This window comes from Carcharhinus amblyrhynchos, chromosome 3 (assembly GCF_965287045.1).
Source record: "Carcharhinus amblyrhynchos chromosome 3, sCarAmb.v2.hapA, whole genome shotgun sequence".
NCBI classification, from domain to species: domain Eukaryota; kingdom Metazoa; phylum Chordata; class Chondrichthyes; order Carcharhiniformes; family Carcharhinidae; genus Carcharhinus; species Carcharhinus amblyrhynchos.
In genome coordinates this window covers 122,059,662-122,077,508 of record NC_137326.1, presented here as the reverse complement: position 1 = coordinate 122,077,508, position 17,847 = coordinate 122,059,662, and the positions used below count along the sequence as shown (strand labels likewise).

At 42.5% G+C, this 17,847-nt stretch overlaps 1 protein-coding gene across 8 annotated transcripts in view; it reads right to left on the bottom strand.

The window, feature by feature from the left end:
* Window positions 1–343: 343 nt before the first annotated feature.
* The window catches only part of trip12 (thyroid hormone receptor interactor 12), a 170,946-nt gene continuing 153,442 nt past the window's right edge, over window positions 344–17,847 (bottom strand). For all 8 annotated transcript variants that reach the window (XM_080185919.1, XM_080185916.1, XM_080185918.1 and 5 more), the window contains 4 exons: window positions 17,402–17,515; window positions 13,073–13,167; window positions 4,622–4,725; window positions 344–2,843 (listed from right to left, as the gene is read on the bottom strand). In XM_080185919.1, the coding sequence (XP_080042045.1) occupies window positions 2,647–2,843; window positions 4,622–4,725; window positions 13,073–13,167; window positions 17,402–17,515 (510 nt within the window). In that variant the 3' untranslated portion in view covers window positions 344–2,646. The remainder of the gene's footprint in view (window positions 2,844–4,621; window positions 4,726–13,072; window positions 13,168–17,401; window positions 17,516–17,847) is intronic.

Genomic DNA, 17,847 nt, shown 5'->3' with positions numbered 1-17,847 from the left:
GCACACATCCATGATCTAATATGGTTGAATTTTAATTAATTTGGAAGATACATTATCCTCAGACCAATTTTAATTGCAGTTGAAAGATAAGCAATGTGCATTTCCCACCAGTTTATTTTGCAATATAATCATTAAAATGTACATTTTTAAAAAATGTTTGGATGGCTGGGAAACCCTACTTTCAAATGACATTTGGTAGGCCATTCAGTAAACTCAACATTAAAATAATGGAGGGACGATTATTTTCATAGTCCACGTGGTAAAATTGGAAGTCTTGCTTTCAACCGCCAAACCTCACTCCTTTTCAAACATAAATCAATAATGTGCTCAGGTTTACAACATACTAGTTCAATTTTTTTTAATGTTTCATAAAGTAACACGCAATGAACCAAGTAGGCAGGCAAAACAGGCAAATTATAGGAATGAAGCAACAAATTATATAAGTGGCTGAAGTCAACAGCATGTTTCAATACTTTTGCAAGCACAAAACAGTGATTTTTTACAAAATGGATGAAAACTGCAACAAGTGTACTAAAAGGGTTCCTTGGTTATATAATACAAGTTTAAGCCCATTTTAATTTGGAGTTACAATTATATATAATTAAGTCTAAATGCTGAAGGTTAATGACAAAGTGTGATTGGGCTTTCAAGGTACTCAAAAAATTGAAAAAAATTACTCCTTTATCCCTCCCCGTCCCGAGAGCAATTTGTGCAAATCTATATGTAGTATCCAGGAGACCCATTTCCTCAGGTATTCAAGTATAACTGTTGAACTGCATGGGGATCAGCAACTGTTTCAACCCAGAGTTTTTGATTCCACTATCAGTCAAGACTGGCTGCAGGCTGACAGCCATTAAATCAGGGATTTCCTGTACAGGAGACCAGATATGGCCAGTCTCACTCAGCCCATGAATATATCTGCACTAGTGAAATATCTGCTCAAAGAATAGGAATATTTAAATCCACTTCTGGAGGGTGGGGATCTTGCACTAATTTTATTCCCCCTCCCCACGTATGATTTGCTTAGAACATCCATAAATTGAGACAAGCCATAATTTCTTAGAATCAAGCTAAACTGGCTAGGCATTAAAACCAACAAGAGCAAAGGCCAGCAGGCAATTAATGTTTGGATATTTACTGACTCCTTTGCCAGGTTAGATTATGTTCTCACAGCTACACCTCATATCAATTTTTCACACCATTGAAGGATTAGTTTTTTTTTAATAACATGTGATTTCTTTTAATATCAAGAGGGCCACTGAATGCAACAGTGCTCCAAGCATTACAACCACATTGAATATTTCCACCTTTATTTACTCAAACTCCAACAGAACTTCAGTTTAAAAAGACACTTTGGCACTATCCCTGAATCAGAAAAGTTTGGTTGCTGAATACAAAATAATTATACAAAAAGTGAGTCAAACATTTTATTTATTTATGTTCAGGTAAAAACATTAACCTGATGAAGTAGTTATTGCAGATTTCAGAAATCAGCACATGAACAGTTGGACAGAGCAGTGTTTACAGGTGCACTATCCTTATCAAACCAAGAGAGCTCAACTATTACTTTTGTTCAAAGCTAGCAGTGCAAAAACAATTAAGTGAACTACAACAAGGTAAATTAAACAAGATAAAGCAACTGTCCCACTATAACAGGAAGTGGAACTTTTCTCAAAGTTTTACACCAACTGGAAATGCTACCTGTCCCTTGAATAACAGACTAACCAGCCCGATATTGGTTTAAACTACAGAATTTAAAAAAGGAAAAAAGGGAAAAGGGATTTCTCAGTATTAATTGTTGCCTGAAATCATTCTGTAAACAAATCTAGTGTGAGATTAAAGGCTTCTGCCAACAGTCCTATTATTGTGCAACAAAACTACTGGCAAATACTAGAATTTGAATATTGGAAACAGGAATAAATTTTAGACTATGATACAATTGTTGGGCCAATGGAGGTTAAGAAATGCTTAAAATCTTCAAGCCCTTGGCTTAACCTTTTGTTGAATCATGGGATTAAGAAACATCACAAAAGAAGCAGAACCCTATATTACATCACACAAGTGCAGATGAGTTAAACATAAATGGACAAACTAGATGGAGTAGAGGGTGAAGATAGACGAGAAAAATGCAAATGACACTAACCAGAGCTTAAATTATTTTATGCAAGGTATAAGTTTGTCATTTCTGTATGTTTGTACATATTAATCTTTGGAAACAAAAAAAAACACCAGAAATATAGGCTCCAGATGGATATACACACCAATATCAAACTGCACAGTGACATTTTATTGTTCCGTCATCCTGGAAGAAAAACATCCCTTTCTTTTGATTTTGAATACCACACAGCAAAAAGCAATTTAAAAACTGCACCCAAATAATTGTTAAATTAACAAGAACTTCTTTAAGAATTTATTTTTGTTTAAATCTTGCATTAACTTTGGGGTCTTTTTTCAATTTCTCAGTCCGTAGGGGCTATTTTAATAAATATACCATCCAAGTCTTTTTGTTGAAGATTTGCAGCATACCAAGCCATTTCTACAACAAGTACGCTGTACACATTGCCTTGATGCAGTGATACACTTAGAAAATAAATCATGATTTTGTCATTTGTTGTAACAGGCAGCTTGAGGATTCAGATGCTGTGATCAGGAGAGATGGAACGACTGCTGCCCTTCTCTAGCAGCTATTAAAAGTTTTTCACGCATTATGTCGATACTGGAGTAATCTGGCAACTTGAGATAATTAACACAGGTCATTACGGAGGGTAAGAAATCATCAGGGTTTTCCGTGGACTCAAAGGTCTTGCGGACAATGGTAAGTGGAGGGTTTAAACTCCGAAACCCTGCAAAAATAAGGACTTACATTAGTTCTATTGCAGTATGTGAACCAGATTTGCAAATCATTTCAATAGTGCAGAGCAATACTTATGATTTGTGCTGTGCTCTGAAGTGAAATGTGGGAGAGCGCTTCCTCATTCTTCATATATGAACATATACAATAAGGATTGCACATACACAGACCATTACTTTTACATGTTTGCACTATGTATATATTAGTCAGGTTCTCTTTCCCACACCCCAGCACTTGAGCTAAAGATCAAGTCAGCAGACAAAGTTAAATGCACCAGTTCATAGACAGACCAGGTGTCGGGAGGAGGGTGAGCTTTATACATGGAGACAACAGAGATAGGCAAAGCCATGCTACATTGGGAAACTACATCAGCCTTCATTCAGTGACGTGAGCCCCTTTTGCAGAGTCAGAAGTTTGTGGGTTCAAACCCAAATCTAGAATCTGAACAAAACCTAAGCTGACAGTTCAGTACATACTGAGGAGTGCCACACTGCTAAGATTACATGTTTTGGAAGGCACACTAAATTAAGGCCTTAACTATCCTTTCAAGTGGATGTTCAAGATTCTATTTTAGACAACAGGGGAAATCTCCCATCGACATGGTCAAATTTGTCCCTCAGTCAACAACAGTTTAATTGGTAATTTATTTCATGGTTAATGGGGCTTGCTGAGAAAAAGAATGGCTGCCATGTTTCACTATAATGACTGAACCTCAAATGTACTTCATTAGCCACGAAGCGCTTTGAGGTTCTGAAAGCCGAAGTGCTTTAGCTCCGTCTTCACAGCAATTGTAGACATTCCATGTGGTTAGATTACATTAAAAAAACTAGAAGGAAAACAGCTGTGATCTGAAGGTAGAGAACCTCTTGAAGCACAGTGCCAAAATGCCTTTGTCCCATCAACTGCCAGATCAAGACAATACTTAGTTAAGTATTGCATTCAATCCAAGTAGCATCCCTGCAATTTAAAGAGAATTCCAGCCTATTGGCCCAAATTGGCCATAGCAGGTCCCAATCTTGCTGCTTGCTTCAGGCTAAAATAATAATAGAAATAGCCTATTTAAAGCTTTCAAATCTAGAATGGACAAGTGTCATCAAAAGGCACAGATGGCCTTTTATTTATAGTGTTTCTCATGGCCACCAGACATTTCAAATACAGCCAATAAATACCTTTGAAATGTAGACATTATTGTAACACAAGAAAACAACAGTGAAATATTAAGTTGAGGCTTTCTTTGTTGTACCATACAATTGCAAAACTCACTTCAAGAAATAAGACATGATCTACACATGAAGACTCTTTACATAAAGACACTGGCATAACAGTGTCACTGGATTCATAATCCAGAGAGCAGGGTTTGAATCCCACCAGGGCAGATGGGATTCAAAAAACTGGAATAAAAAGTCTAACAGTAATCATAAAGGACTGTCAATTGGTGTAAAGGACACTAATGCCCTTCTGGGGAATGAAATCTGCCATCTTACCTGGTCTGGCCTACCTGTGATTCCAGATCCATGCCATGTGGTTGACTCTTACATAATTTCTGAAATAGCTTAGCAAGTCACTCAGTTGAAGGGCAATTTAGGCATTGGCCTAGCCAACGATTCCAAATTCCATGAATGAATAAAAAACTATTTATCTAAGTGGGAAGAATCCTGATGGGGAAAGATCTTAAATATCCAAGTTCACAATCACTGAACATATTACTTCATAGTTCACATAAGAATGTTTCCACAAATCAAAAAACCCAAAACGACAGAGTAGGCTTACCTCCAACAGGTAGTCGGGGACTTCCAGTAACAAACTGAAGAAATAGTCTTTGTTGCTCACCATCAAAACTACTGAGTATTTCAAACAGAAATTTCACCGCACGACTGTGGAACGAAACAGAAGACAAGAACTTGGATCAACTTAACGTATTCTGTAGAGCTTTTTGTTCAGAAACAATAATCTCCACAAATTAGAATCCATGCTTTTCAGTGCAACCATAAAGACATTTATACTGTTCAAACACGCAGATTCATCAAGCTTTCTCCTCCCAAGAATTGAAGCTAGAATCTAGAAGCGGAGTAGGCCATTCAGCCCTTTGAGTGTGTTGTTATTCGGACCTTTGATCACGACTGATCATCAAATTCAATATCCTGATCACACCTTCCCCCACATATCCCTTTAGCCCTGTGAGTAACACATTACTATCTACATCTGGGAAGAATAAACCATTAACACCAACTTGAATATTAAATTCTATTACTACTTCTCCTATCATGGCAGACAGAAATTGGTTTTCATACTGCATGATTGTAGAAACATTCTAAAACCTATCAACATATCCTGCTCTTACAGAGATGAATCTGAAACCACAATGTTATTTTGTTTGCTTGCTTGGTGATGGCATGAACTTCACTGACTGCTTTATCAGATTCTAACTGAAATAGCATACAAAATGATAACCATTATCGACCAGTTTAATACTGTGGTCTGGAAAGTTAAAGGAGTCCTTAAATGACGTAATAGGAAAATAAGGAAAATATAATCAAGACAAATTTCAAAAAGGGAATGCCCTGCTTTACCAATCTTTGAATTATTTGAAGTAGTGTCCAAAAGGGTGGATAAGGATAATACAGTAGACAATGTATTTGGACTTCCAAAAAGCCTGTGTATTAGATTTGAGACCAGAGTATGTGGAATCAGGAACAGGTGGTAGGTAGACTGGATAATACATTAGCTACATAAAAAAAACAGACCAGGGGTTAAAAGTTCAAGCTGCTTGTATTGACAGGATACGAAGTGGCATCCCAAGAGAATTGGTGCTCAGACCCCTGCTGTTCACCATTTACACAACTTATTCAAACTCAGTCTTTAAAAGTTCAATTTCAAATTTTGTGTACGGCAGGTAAAAGGAAGATCATGACAAAATGCAGGAGGACATTGATAAAGTTGCAGAACGGTCTGTAATTGGCAGATGAACTTGGGTCAGTGTCTTGGATCACTTGTGAAGTCTGCACGTTCTCCCCATGTCTGCATGGGTTTCCTCCGGGTGCTCCATTTCCTGCCACAATCTGAAAGACATGCTGGGTAGGTGCACTGGCCATGCTAAATTCGCCCTCTGTGTACCTGAACAGGAGCCAGAGTGTGGTGACTAGAGGATTTTCACTAACTTAATTGCAATGTAAGCCAACTTGTGACAACTAAACTAAACTTCAGGAGCGGCAAGGCAGCACAGTGGTTAGCACTGCTGCCTCACAGTGCCACGAACCCGAGTTCAATTCCAGCCTTGGGTAACTGCCTGTGTGGAATTTGCACATTCTCTCCGTGTCTGTGTGGGTTCCCTTGGGGGCTCTGGTTTTCTTCCCACAGGCTGAAGACGTGCAGGATAGGTGGAACGGTCATGCTAAATTGTCCCTTAGTGTCCCAAGATGTATAGATTAGGGGAATATGTGAGATTATAGGGATAGAGCCGGGGTAAGATGCTCTGGTGAACAGTCGGTGCAGACTCGATAGGTCAAATAGCCTCCTTCTGCACCGTAGGGATTCTGTGAATGTATTTTGGTAGAAAGAAGGAAGTCACAAACATGAGAAAATAGCTGCGTAAATGATGTATCAGACCTGAGCATTCATACACATCAGGAAATACTGCATAGCCTAGAGCTCTTTTCTCTAGAAGAGGACAAATTTTGATCTGATAGAAGTTTGCGATTATCAAGGGGTTTGATAAGAGTGAACACAGGTCGTAATGGACAGGGTAGAGGGAATTTTGAAAGGGGAGGGGGCACAGGCTGAGGTCATAGTACATGTAGGGGAGGGGGACATAGGAAGGAGCAGTAGGGTAGAGGTACGTAGGCAATTTAGGGAGCTGGGGGCCAAACTAAAGAGTAGGACCTCCAGGGTGGCACTCTCTGGGTTGCTGCCCGGTACAAGCAGGGCAAAGAATGAAGAGATCATGCAGCTGAATGCATGGTTGAGGGATTGGTGTAGGGTAGAGGGCTTTACTTTTGTGGATCACTGGGAGGTATTTAGGAGAGAAGGGCAATTGTACAGGAAGGGTGGGGAGAATTTGAACGGGAGGGGAACTAATGTCTTAGCGGGGAGGTTAGCTAGGGTGTTTACGAAGGGTTTAAACTAATATGGAGGGGGGGTGGGGAGGTGGCTGGGAGAGAGTCGGGTGAAAGGAAAAGTATCAGGGAGAAGGAGGTTCCGAGGGACACTTGTGGGTTGAACTGTGTCTGTTTCAATGCTAGGAGTGTGACAGGGAAAACGGATGAGCTTAGGGCCTTGATGTGTGTGAGGCAGTTAGATGTGGTGGCTGTAACAGAGACGTGGTTAAGGGAAGGGCAGGACTGGCAGCTGAATGTTCCTGGGTACAAGTGTTTTAGGTGTGACAGAAGAGGGTTGAAGAGAGGTGGAGGGGTGGCACTGTTGGTAAACGAAAACATCACAGTAGTGCAGAGGGAGGACAATATGGAAGAGATAGGGATTGAGTCGCTGTGGGTGGAGTTGAGGAATAAAAAGGAAGAGATTACATTGCTAGGGGTGTACTATAGGCCACCCAACAGCCCGAGGTCAGTGGAGGAAGGTATTTGCAGGGGCATTTTGGATAGGTGCAGGAAGAATAGGGTGGTTGTAGTGGGTGACTTTAATCTTCCTGGAGTGAATTGGAGGGGGCCTAGAGCTGGGGGTACGGAGGGAGAGGAGTTTGTGAAATGTGTTTTGGAAGGGTCTCTAGAGCAGTATGTAACTAGTCCGACTAGGGGAGAGGCTATACTGGATTTAGTGTTGGGTAATGAGCCGGGGCAGGTGGGAGAGGTAGAGGTAGGCGAACATGTGGCTAACAGTGACCACAAGTCCGTCTACTTTAGGATAAAAATGGAAAGGGACGAGTGCCGGCCGAACGGGAGTGTGCTGAACTGGGGAAAGGCGAGATATAGCAGGATTAGGAGAGAGCTGCAGGACACTGATTGGGAAGGACTGTTAGCTGGCAAGTCCACAGTTGGCAAGTAGGAGGCTTTTAAAGGCAAAATGAAATGGTTGCAGGGGAGGTATGTTCCGGTTAAGAGGAAGGATGGGAAAGGTAGGATTAGAGAGCCGTGGATTACAGGGGGTATCGAAGACTTGGTCAGGAAGAAGAGGGAGGCGTATGTTAGGTCGAAACGACTGGGTACGGAGAGTGCGCTGGAGGAATATAGAGAGAGTAGGAGGGAGCTAAAAAGGGGAATTAGAAGGGCGAAGAGAGGGCATGAAATGGCTTTGGCTGGTAGGATTAAGGAGAATCCAAAGGCATTTTATTCCTATATTAGGAGCAAGAGAGTAGTTAGAGGGAAAATTGGTCCTCTTAGGGACAAAAGCGGGGAGTTATGTATTGAGTCGGAGGGAATGGGGGAGCTCCTGAATGAATACTTTGCGTCGGTATTCACAAAGGAGAGGGGTTCGGAATCGTGCGGTCTGTTAGAGGGAGCTGAGGATCAGCTGCAGGAAATATCTATTACGAGGGAGGAAGTACTAGGGCTTTTAGGTAGTGTAAGGGCGGATAAAGCTCCGGGGCCTGATGGTATTTATCCCAGGCTGCTTAGGGAGGTGAAAGATGAAATTGCTGGGCCTCTGGCGCAAATCTTTGTCTCTTCTTTGGACACAGGTGAGGTCCCAGAAGACTGGAGGGTGGCAAATGTGGTACCGCTGTTCAACAAAGGTAGTAGGGATAACCCTGGGAATTATAGGCCGGTGAGTTTGACATCGGTGGTAGGGAAATTAATGGAAAAAGTACTTAGGGGTAGGATGTATGAGCATTTGGAGCGTTGCGGTCTGATTGGGGATACGCAACATGGCTTTGTTAGAGGGAGGTCTTGCCTTACGAATCTGGTGGAATTCTTTGAGGAGGTGACAAAAACGGTTGACGATGGGCAAGCCGTTGATGTCATCTATATGGATTTCAGTAAGGCGTTTGACAAAGTCCCTCATGGTAGGCTGGTAGAAAAGGTTAAGGCGCATGGGATACGGGGTCAGGTAGCTAGGTGGATTGAGAACTGGCTGGGCAATAGGAAACAGAGGGTAGTTGTGGAGGCGACTTTGTCCAGCTGGAGGCCAGTGACCAGTGGTGTGCCGCAGGGCTTGGTACTGGGACCTCTCCTCTTTGTAGTCTACATAAATGACTTGGAAGAGAGCGTAGGTGGTGTGATCAGCAAGTTTGCTGATGACACCAAGATGGCAGGGTTGGCGGGTACTGAAGTGGATTGTCAGGTGATACAACAGGATATAGATAGGTTGGTGCATTGGGCAGATAGGTGGCAGATGGAATTTAATCCGGACAAATGCGAGGTGATGCATTTTGGAAGGAATAATGTAGAGAGAAGCTATGTGATTAAAGGTAGACAAATTAGGAGTATAGAAACACAGGGACCTGGGAGTGCAGGTTCACAAATCCATGAAGGTTGTGACACAAGTGGAGAATGTTGTCAGGAAGGCTTATGGAATGCTAGCCTTCATAGGAAGTGGTATAGAGTTTAAAAGCTGCCGTCTAATGCTTCAGTTGTATAGAACGTTGGTTAGACCGCATTTGGAGTACTGCGTCCAGTTCTGGTCACCTTACTACCGGAAGGACGTGGAGGCTCTGGAAAGGGTGCAGAGGAGGTTTACCAGGATGTTGCCTGGCATGGAGGGGTTGGGTTACGAGGAAAGGTTGGAGAAACTGGGACTGTTTTCTTTGGAAAGACGGAGATTGAGGGGTGACATGATAGAGGTATATAAGATACTGAAGGGAATAGACAGGGTCAATAGTGAGAGACTGCTCCCTAGATTGGTTACGAATACAAGAGGACATGATTTAAGGGTGAGGGGGGAGAGGTATAATTTGGATATGAGAGGAAGGTTCTTTACGCAGAGAGTAGTGGGGGTATGGAACGCGCTACCGAGTGGGATGGTGGAGGCGGGAACGTTGGACTCGTTTAAGGTTCAGTTAGATAGGCACATGAGTGAAACGAGGATGGAGGGTTATGGTAGGGGTTATTGAATAAGGGTTAGAACCTCGGGAGACACCGGAAAGGCAGGCTTGTGATTAACGTTTTTGTCTTTTCACTCCGCAGGTGGAGGTCCACCTCGTTGTCAAACGAGGGGCATGCACACGGTGGGTCCTGCGTGGGCTGCTCCTGGAGGTTCCGGGAGTGGCCTAGTACTTCGTGTCGGTGCGTGTGCTTGATCCTGGACCGGTAGACGGGCGCCGCAACAGCTCGGTGACTAGCACTGCTAGCTGTGCAGATACATGGATTTGGGCCTGTGTCTGTGGGAGTTTGTGCATTCTCCCTGTGGTTGCGTGGGTTTCCTCCGGGCGCTCCGGTTTCCTCCCACACCCCAAAGATGTGCTCTTAGGCTGATTGGTTTACCAAATTGACACTATTCTGAATCTGGCTAAGTCAGGGGTTCTATTTGTGGATACGCAGGGTAGAATAGGTGTAGGGTGATGCGGCGGCGCGGGCTTGTTGGGCCGAAGGGCCTGTTTCCCGTGCTGGGTTGTTCTTTGTTCTTTGTTTGTTCTTTGTATATTTCCACTTGCAAGTGAGCACAGAATTATGGGCTATAAAGATACGATGGTTGCTAATAAGTCCAGTAGGGAATTCAGGAGAACCTTCTTCACCCAGTGAAATTCACTGTTACAGGGATGAGGTGAGACAAATAGTATTGATGAACAAAACAGTACAGCACAGGAACAGGCCCTTCGGACCATCTGTGCAGACACACATGCCCCTCTAATCGAATATTTTCTTGCTTCTAAATCCATATCCCTCTATTCCTGCCTATTCATTTATCCATCCAGATGCCTCTTCAATGTTGTTATAGAGTCTGCTTCCACCTCTGGCAGCACATTCCAAGCATTCATTTTCATACACCCTCTGTGAGAAACCTGCCCTTTACATCTCTTTTACATAAGAACATAAGAAATAGGAGCAGGAGTAGGCCATCTAGCCCTTCGAGCCTGCCCCGCCATTCAATAAGATCATGGCTGATCTGTCGTGGCTCAGTTCCACTTTCCCGCCCTCTCCCCATAACCCTTAATCCCCTCTCTTATCAAGAACCCATCAACCCGCTTCTTAAAAATATTTAGCGAGGCAGCCTCCACCACTTCAACGGGCAGAGAATTCCAGAGATTCACCACCCTTTGAGTGAAGAAGTTCCTCCTCAACTCCGTTCTAAACCGCCTCCCCTTTATCTTGAGGCTGTGCCCCCTAGTCCTACTGTCTTTTTTGAGCGGGAAGAGTCTCTCCACCTCTATCCTATCCATCCCATTCATCATCTTATACGTCTCAATGAGATCTCCCTTCATTCTTCTAAACTCTAACGAGTACAAGCCTAGTTTATTCAGCCTCTCCTCATAGCTTAACCCCCTCAACTCCGGTATCAGCCTAGTAAACCTCCTCTGCACTCCCTCCAAGGCCAAAATATCCTTGCGCAGGTGCGGCGCCCAAAACTGCACAGTACTCCAGCTGCGGCCTCACCAATGCCCTATACAGCTGCAGCAAGACCTCCCTACTTTTATATTCAATCCCCCTCGCTATGAAGGCCAGCATCCCATTCACCTTCCTGACCACCTGCTGCACCTGCAAGCTGGGTTTTTGCGACTCATGCACAAGGACCCCAAGGTCCCTCTGCACCGTCGCCTGCTGCAGTTTTTCACCCCGTAAGTAACAATCCTTCCTACCATTATTCCTACCAAAGTGGACCACCTCACACTTGCCAACATTAAATTCCATTTGCCATTTCCTGGCCCATTCGCCCAGCCTATCTAGATCCTTCTGCAGACTCTCCACACCCTCCGCACAATTTGCCTTTCCCCCAATCTTGGTGTCATCAGCAAATTTCGACACCCTGCACTCGGTTCCCTCCTCCAGATCATCTATATAAATGGTAAATAGCTGAGGCCCCAGCACCGACCCCTGGGGCACCCCACTAGTCACCAACCGCCAATCCGAATAGCACCCATTGACCCCCACTCTCTGCCTCCTATTTGACAATCAATCCTCTATCCACGCTAACACCCTACCCCCAACTCCTTGTCCCCTGACCTTCTGCAATAACCTCTTGTGAGGTACCTTGTCAAACGCCTTCTGAAAATCCAGAAAGACCACATCCATCGGCTCTCCTCTATCCACTGCCCTAGACACATCCTCATAGAACTCCAGTAAATTTGTCAGACACGACTTCCCTTTAATGAAAAGGTGTTGCGTCTGCCCTATCAAGCAATTCCCTTCAAGATGCCTCGCAATTTCCTCCTTAATGACGGATTCTAACATTTTACCTACCACAGACGTTAAACTAACCGGCCTATAATTCCCCGCCTTTTGCCTGGCACCCTTCTTAAACAACGGCGTAACATTAGCCGTTTTCCAATCATCCGGCACTTCCCCGGAATCCAGCGACGTTTTAAACTTTCAACCTATGCCAAGTAATTGATCCCGCGACCCTGGGAAAAAGATTCCAAAAATCCACTCTATCCAAACTTGTCATAATCTTGTAAACTTCCATCAGGTCCCCCCTCATCCTCTGATTCTCCAGTGAAAACAATTCAAGTTTGTTCAATCTTTCTTCATGGTCCATATCCTCCAAACCAGGCAACATCCTGGTAAATCTCTTCTGCACCCTTTCCAGTGCATTAACATCCGGTCAGTAGTGTGGTGACCAGGATTGTACACAATACTCCAAATGCAGCCTAACTAAAGTCCTACACAGCTGCAGCATGATTTTCCAATTCCTATATTCAATGCCCCATCCAGGTGAAGATCAACATGCCATAGGCCTTCAAGGGAAAGCTAAAGAGAGAAAGGAATAGAAGGTATGTGAAAATGGGTTAGATAAAACAACAGGGTGAGGCTGATGTAGAGCATAAACACAAGCACAGATGAATTGGGCTGAGTGGCTTGTTCTTATGCTGTAAATACTGTCATTTGTTCACAATAGATCAGGGGTAACCTCACTCCCAAGACTGATTTACACATCCATATTTTTTAATCGAACAAGCAGTAGTTTAGGAGGTGATTTCAGATTATACACTGCAGCTTTGACAGAAACCCCCAGAGAAATGTCTTAACTGGTTTTTTTGTTGTTTGAGCTTTCTTTCTTCCAAGACTCTGGCAGATAATGGGGACAAGATCTCCACAAATTTCAACAAAGTTTGATTTATGTAGCACTTTGAATGCAATAAAATATGTTGAGGGATGTAATCCCAGGTGAAACTCATACCTGTCATGATTATATCCGTGATCTGGCCTGCAACATTCCATTAAAGTCTTCACATCCCATGCCTCGGACTTGGAGCCACAGAGTAGCTGATCCAACTAAGGTGAAATAAGGAGAATGTCACACAGTGTAAATTAACATGAACTTCTAAGTTAAGGCCATTTTTTTTTAGTGCTTTATTAAACTGGAGGTTTTGATTTCTGCTTAGAAAGGTCATAAGCATTTACAATCACCAGGTAACCTCGCACTGGTTAGGTGAATGCTGTGTGCATCTTTGCAGGGGTAGCCAATTACAGGAAATACATTAAAGTCAGAGTGTACACCACAGATTTACCAGGATGCACCAGGGAAGGAAATCATTATTACAAGGAGACATAGCAATACAGTACAACATACTGGGACTATTTCAAGTACAGACCAAAAGATTCAAAATAAACTTTTATGGTTAAAGTGAATATATAGGAAGACCATTGCTACCAAAGCTGAAACAGTAACAAAGGGTCAATTTATAATTATCAGTGAAAAGGCTCACTCAATTTATTTTGCTTTTTACGTGAAATGTTTTGTACACGGGAGGGGGTAGAGGCACAATTCACAATTTGTTAAATGGAAAATTGTATAAATATCTGAAACAGGTAATCGAGGCACAAAGGGAAGGAAAAGGGTAGTGGAATTAGTTTGGATTGCTTTATTGTACAGTCAACATATGGGTTGAACAGCCTTCTGCTGCAAGCCTCCACTGTTTTATGGCAACAATCACAAATTGACAGATTTAAGTTTATTAACTTTAGCAGCCAGTTCTGATCATACAAATCACAATGGCATGCAAAGGCAGCAAGTAAACTTTATTGAACTCCTGCTGGTGCTTTCAGTATCAAATTACTATGGCTTACTTATTGGTTTGTAACAGTCATGTTTCAGAACTCTTTCTTCCACAAAAATGTTTTTGGAATTGAGTTTCTGCCAGTGTGTTGGAAGTGTTAATTCCTAATTTTTAAAAATCAGGTCACCACTCCATTAACGTCAAGTTGTTGTAATATGAAGTATTTAGTTAGCATATCAGGCGGGCAATATATATTTACATATTACAGCAAAGATGAGTCTACTTATGTGAATAATGTCCATTTGCCTCAATCAGAATTAATAGAAAAGGAAAAGAATAATTTTCAGAGACACTCAAGTTTTAAGTAAATGTTAGGCCAGGAGCCTAAAATTAGATGATTAAAATCAGATCAGGTTTAAACAAGTTGTCTTGAAGGAAAGGTATTGCCAAAAAACAAACCAGATCTGCAATGCACTGTCAGTCTTGTTGATATGCTATATGACTATATCACCCAACTTTTGAATGCATTTTTTTAAAAAAGATTAATAGCTAGAAGCACTACCAAATGATGCACTGCAGAGTACTGCATGACCTCTGATCCATGCATTTCAGGTGGGATTATCATTGAGAAAGCTTTGCACATGCAGCATCAAGGAGTTAGAAGTACATTCTGGGAAAGGCACCTTGTGGAGGCAAGCTTCAGCAAAACCTTGTATCAATGCTATTTTTGTGCATAATAATGTACCAATCAAATCTTTGACAAATGAGATGCAAGCCTCTCTTTTGGAAGCATATCCTGAACTTTTCAGAGTTGACAAGAGCATCTAGGTCAATTCTGAAACAGCAATAATTTCCACCTCTTGTTCCTATGCCAGAAGGTACCTTGTATATATTGTGATGCCAACTTCTGGAATTGGTAAACTTTACTGAGGGACATCAGCAGATAGTCATTGTTACACTAACAACTTACACTCAACTTGTGAAGTAGAATGGGGGGACGAACTTGCAAAATAAAAAATATTGCAGGTGCTGGGAATTTAAAATCAAACAGAAAATGCTGGAAAAATTCGAAGTTTGTCAGCAGCTTTGGCGAGAGAAATAAAGTTAGTGTTCACGTAACTCTTCAGAACTGAATGGTGGAGAGATATGATGGATTTTTATACTATTGAAGAGAGGGAGTGCAGCCAAATAGGAGATCACTGATAGGTGGAAGCTCAGGAAAGATTTGACAAAGATGCACAGATGCACAACAAAAGGGAGTGTTAACAGTAGTGTTAAAGGCTAAGGAAAATACAAATCGTGGCCTAAAGAACAGATGGCTGAATGTGCCAACCGTAGAACATGGGTCTGCACTGCAGAGAGAATGGACCCATGTTTGATTTTCCTCAACCTCTTTCAGAGTGAAAAAAACCAAAGCAGCTCTCAAAAATCATAGACTCAAAACGCTAACTCTCTCCAGATCTGGTGGGTTTTACCAACATTTTCTGTTTAGATGTTGAGATGCCAGCATTGGACTGGGGTAAACATAGTAAGAAATCCCACGACACCAGGTTAAAGTCCAACAGGTTTATTTGGTAGCAAAAGCCACTAGCTTTTGGAGCGCTGCTCCTTCGTCAGGTAAGTGGGAGTTCTGTTCACAAACAGGGCACATAAAGACAAACTCAATTTACAAAATAACAGTTGGAATGCAAGTCTTTACAGATAAATCAAGTCTTAAAGATACAGACAACATGAGTGGAGAGAGTGTTGAGCATAGGTTAAAGAAATGTGTATATTCTCCAGTTAGTGAGATTTTGCAAGCCCAGGCAAGTCGTGGGGGTTACAGATAGTGTGATATGAACCCAAGATGCTGGGTGAGACCGTCCTCGTGTGCAGAACTTGGCTATCAGTCTCTGCTCAGCGACTCTGCGCTGTCGTGTGTCGTGAAGGCCGCCTTGGAGAACACTCACCCGAAGATCAGAGACCGAATGCCCGTGACTGCTGAAGTGTTCCCCAACAGGAAGAGAACACTCTTCCCTGGTGATCGTTAAGCGGTGTTCATTCATTCGTTGTCGTAGCGTCTGCATAGTCTCCCCTATGTGCCATGCCTCGGGACATCCTTTCCTGCAGTGTATCAGGTAGACAATGTTGGCTGAGTTGCAACAGTATATACTGTTACCTGGTGGATGATGTTCTCACATGAGATGATGGCATCCATGTCGATGATCCAGCATGTCTTAGAGGTTGCTGTAGCAGGGTTGTGTGGTGTCTCCTGAAGCATGGCAGGTTTGCTGCAGACAATGGTCTGTTTGAGGTTGTGCGGTCGTTTGAAGGCAAGAAGTGGGGATGTGTGGATAGCCTTGGCAAAATGTTCATCTTCAGCAATGACATGTTGAAGACTCTGCAGAAGATGTCGTAGCTTCTCCATTCCGGGGAAGTACTGGATGACAAAGTCTTCAGGAGAACCTGTGCTTAACCCTTTCTCCCCTCATTGTCTGTACCTTTAAGACTTGATTACCTGTAAAGACTCACATTCCAACCATTATTTTGTAAATTGAGTTTGTGTCTTTATATGCCCTGTTTGTGAAAAGAACTCCCACTTGCCTGACAAAGGAGCAGCGCTCTGAAAGATAGTGGCTTTTGCTACTAAATAAACCTGTTGGACTTTAACCTGGTGTTGTGAGACTTCTTATTGTATATACCAAGATACCAGAGATGCTACAGCAGGAGATGAGTGCTCTCAAGACAGCTTTGATTACGGATTTAATTCTCTGATCAGAATGCCCAAGTTATAATTGTGTTGAGCAGTAAAATGTCACCTAACCTTCCAAGATTGAGGTCAAGAACTGGTCATCTTACGTGGCATCAAGATCAAACTAAGAGAATTACACCCACGATAATGACTATTTATCTCCGATGTTTAACTTTAACAATTGAATTTAACTTTCTCAATTACATTAGAATCATAGAATCCCTACAGAGCAGGAGACCATTCGACCCATCAATTCTGTACCAACCACAACCCAACCCAGACTCTATTCCTGTAACCCCATGTATTTATCCTGCTAATCCCCTGACACCAAGGGTCAATGCAGCATGGCCAATCCACCTAACCTGCACATCTTTGGACTGTGGGAGGTAACTGGAGTACCTGGAGGAAACCCACAAGGACGGGGAGAATGTGCAAACTCCACACAGGCAGTGACTCGAGGCTGGAATTGAACCTGGATACCTGTGCTGTGAGGCAACAGTGCTAACCACTGTGCTACCCTAAATTAGGCACACAGGTCATGCATCAGCTGTGCTCTTCTGTGCAAACCTTTGAAGCACTGCAAGTTTTATTGACACATTGTAAAATATTCATTAACCACCATTACCATTTCAGAACATTAAAACAAAATGTACCATTTGAGGAAACCAACATCAATGGAAACTGCTACATATCCACGATGAGGAATTACATGCATTGCTTAAATTGTTCCCAATGAGGTACCTTTGATTAGGTCAATTTTTTTCCAAGAAAAACTAACCTCCTCAGGGTAAAAATACTGCAAGTGATGAAGTGGAAAAACAGACTCAAAGCCATCCCGAAAAGATTCAAACTGCTTGGAAACACCTTCGTTCAAGGTCCAGTATACAACCAGCTGCAGAAAGAAACAAACTCCAGTTATGCTAAATTGTAATTACTTGCAGTCATAAAGTGCTTTTGACAAGAACAAAATGCTTCAGAGGGATGGAATCATCTGAAAGTTGACAGCAGTCCAAGGAGATTATCAAGGAGGGAATCAAAATCTTGGTCAGAAAAATAAGTTTTAAAAAGTCTGCAAGGAGGAGAGGGCTATGAAAAAGCATGGCTCCTGATATCTGAATGAACGGTAATCAATGATGGAGTGCAGGTCAGGATGGACAAACAGAACTGCAGAACAGCGATTGCCAAGAGCCACTGCAAGTCAACAAGGTGATGGACAAGCAGAAC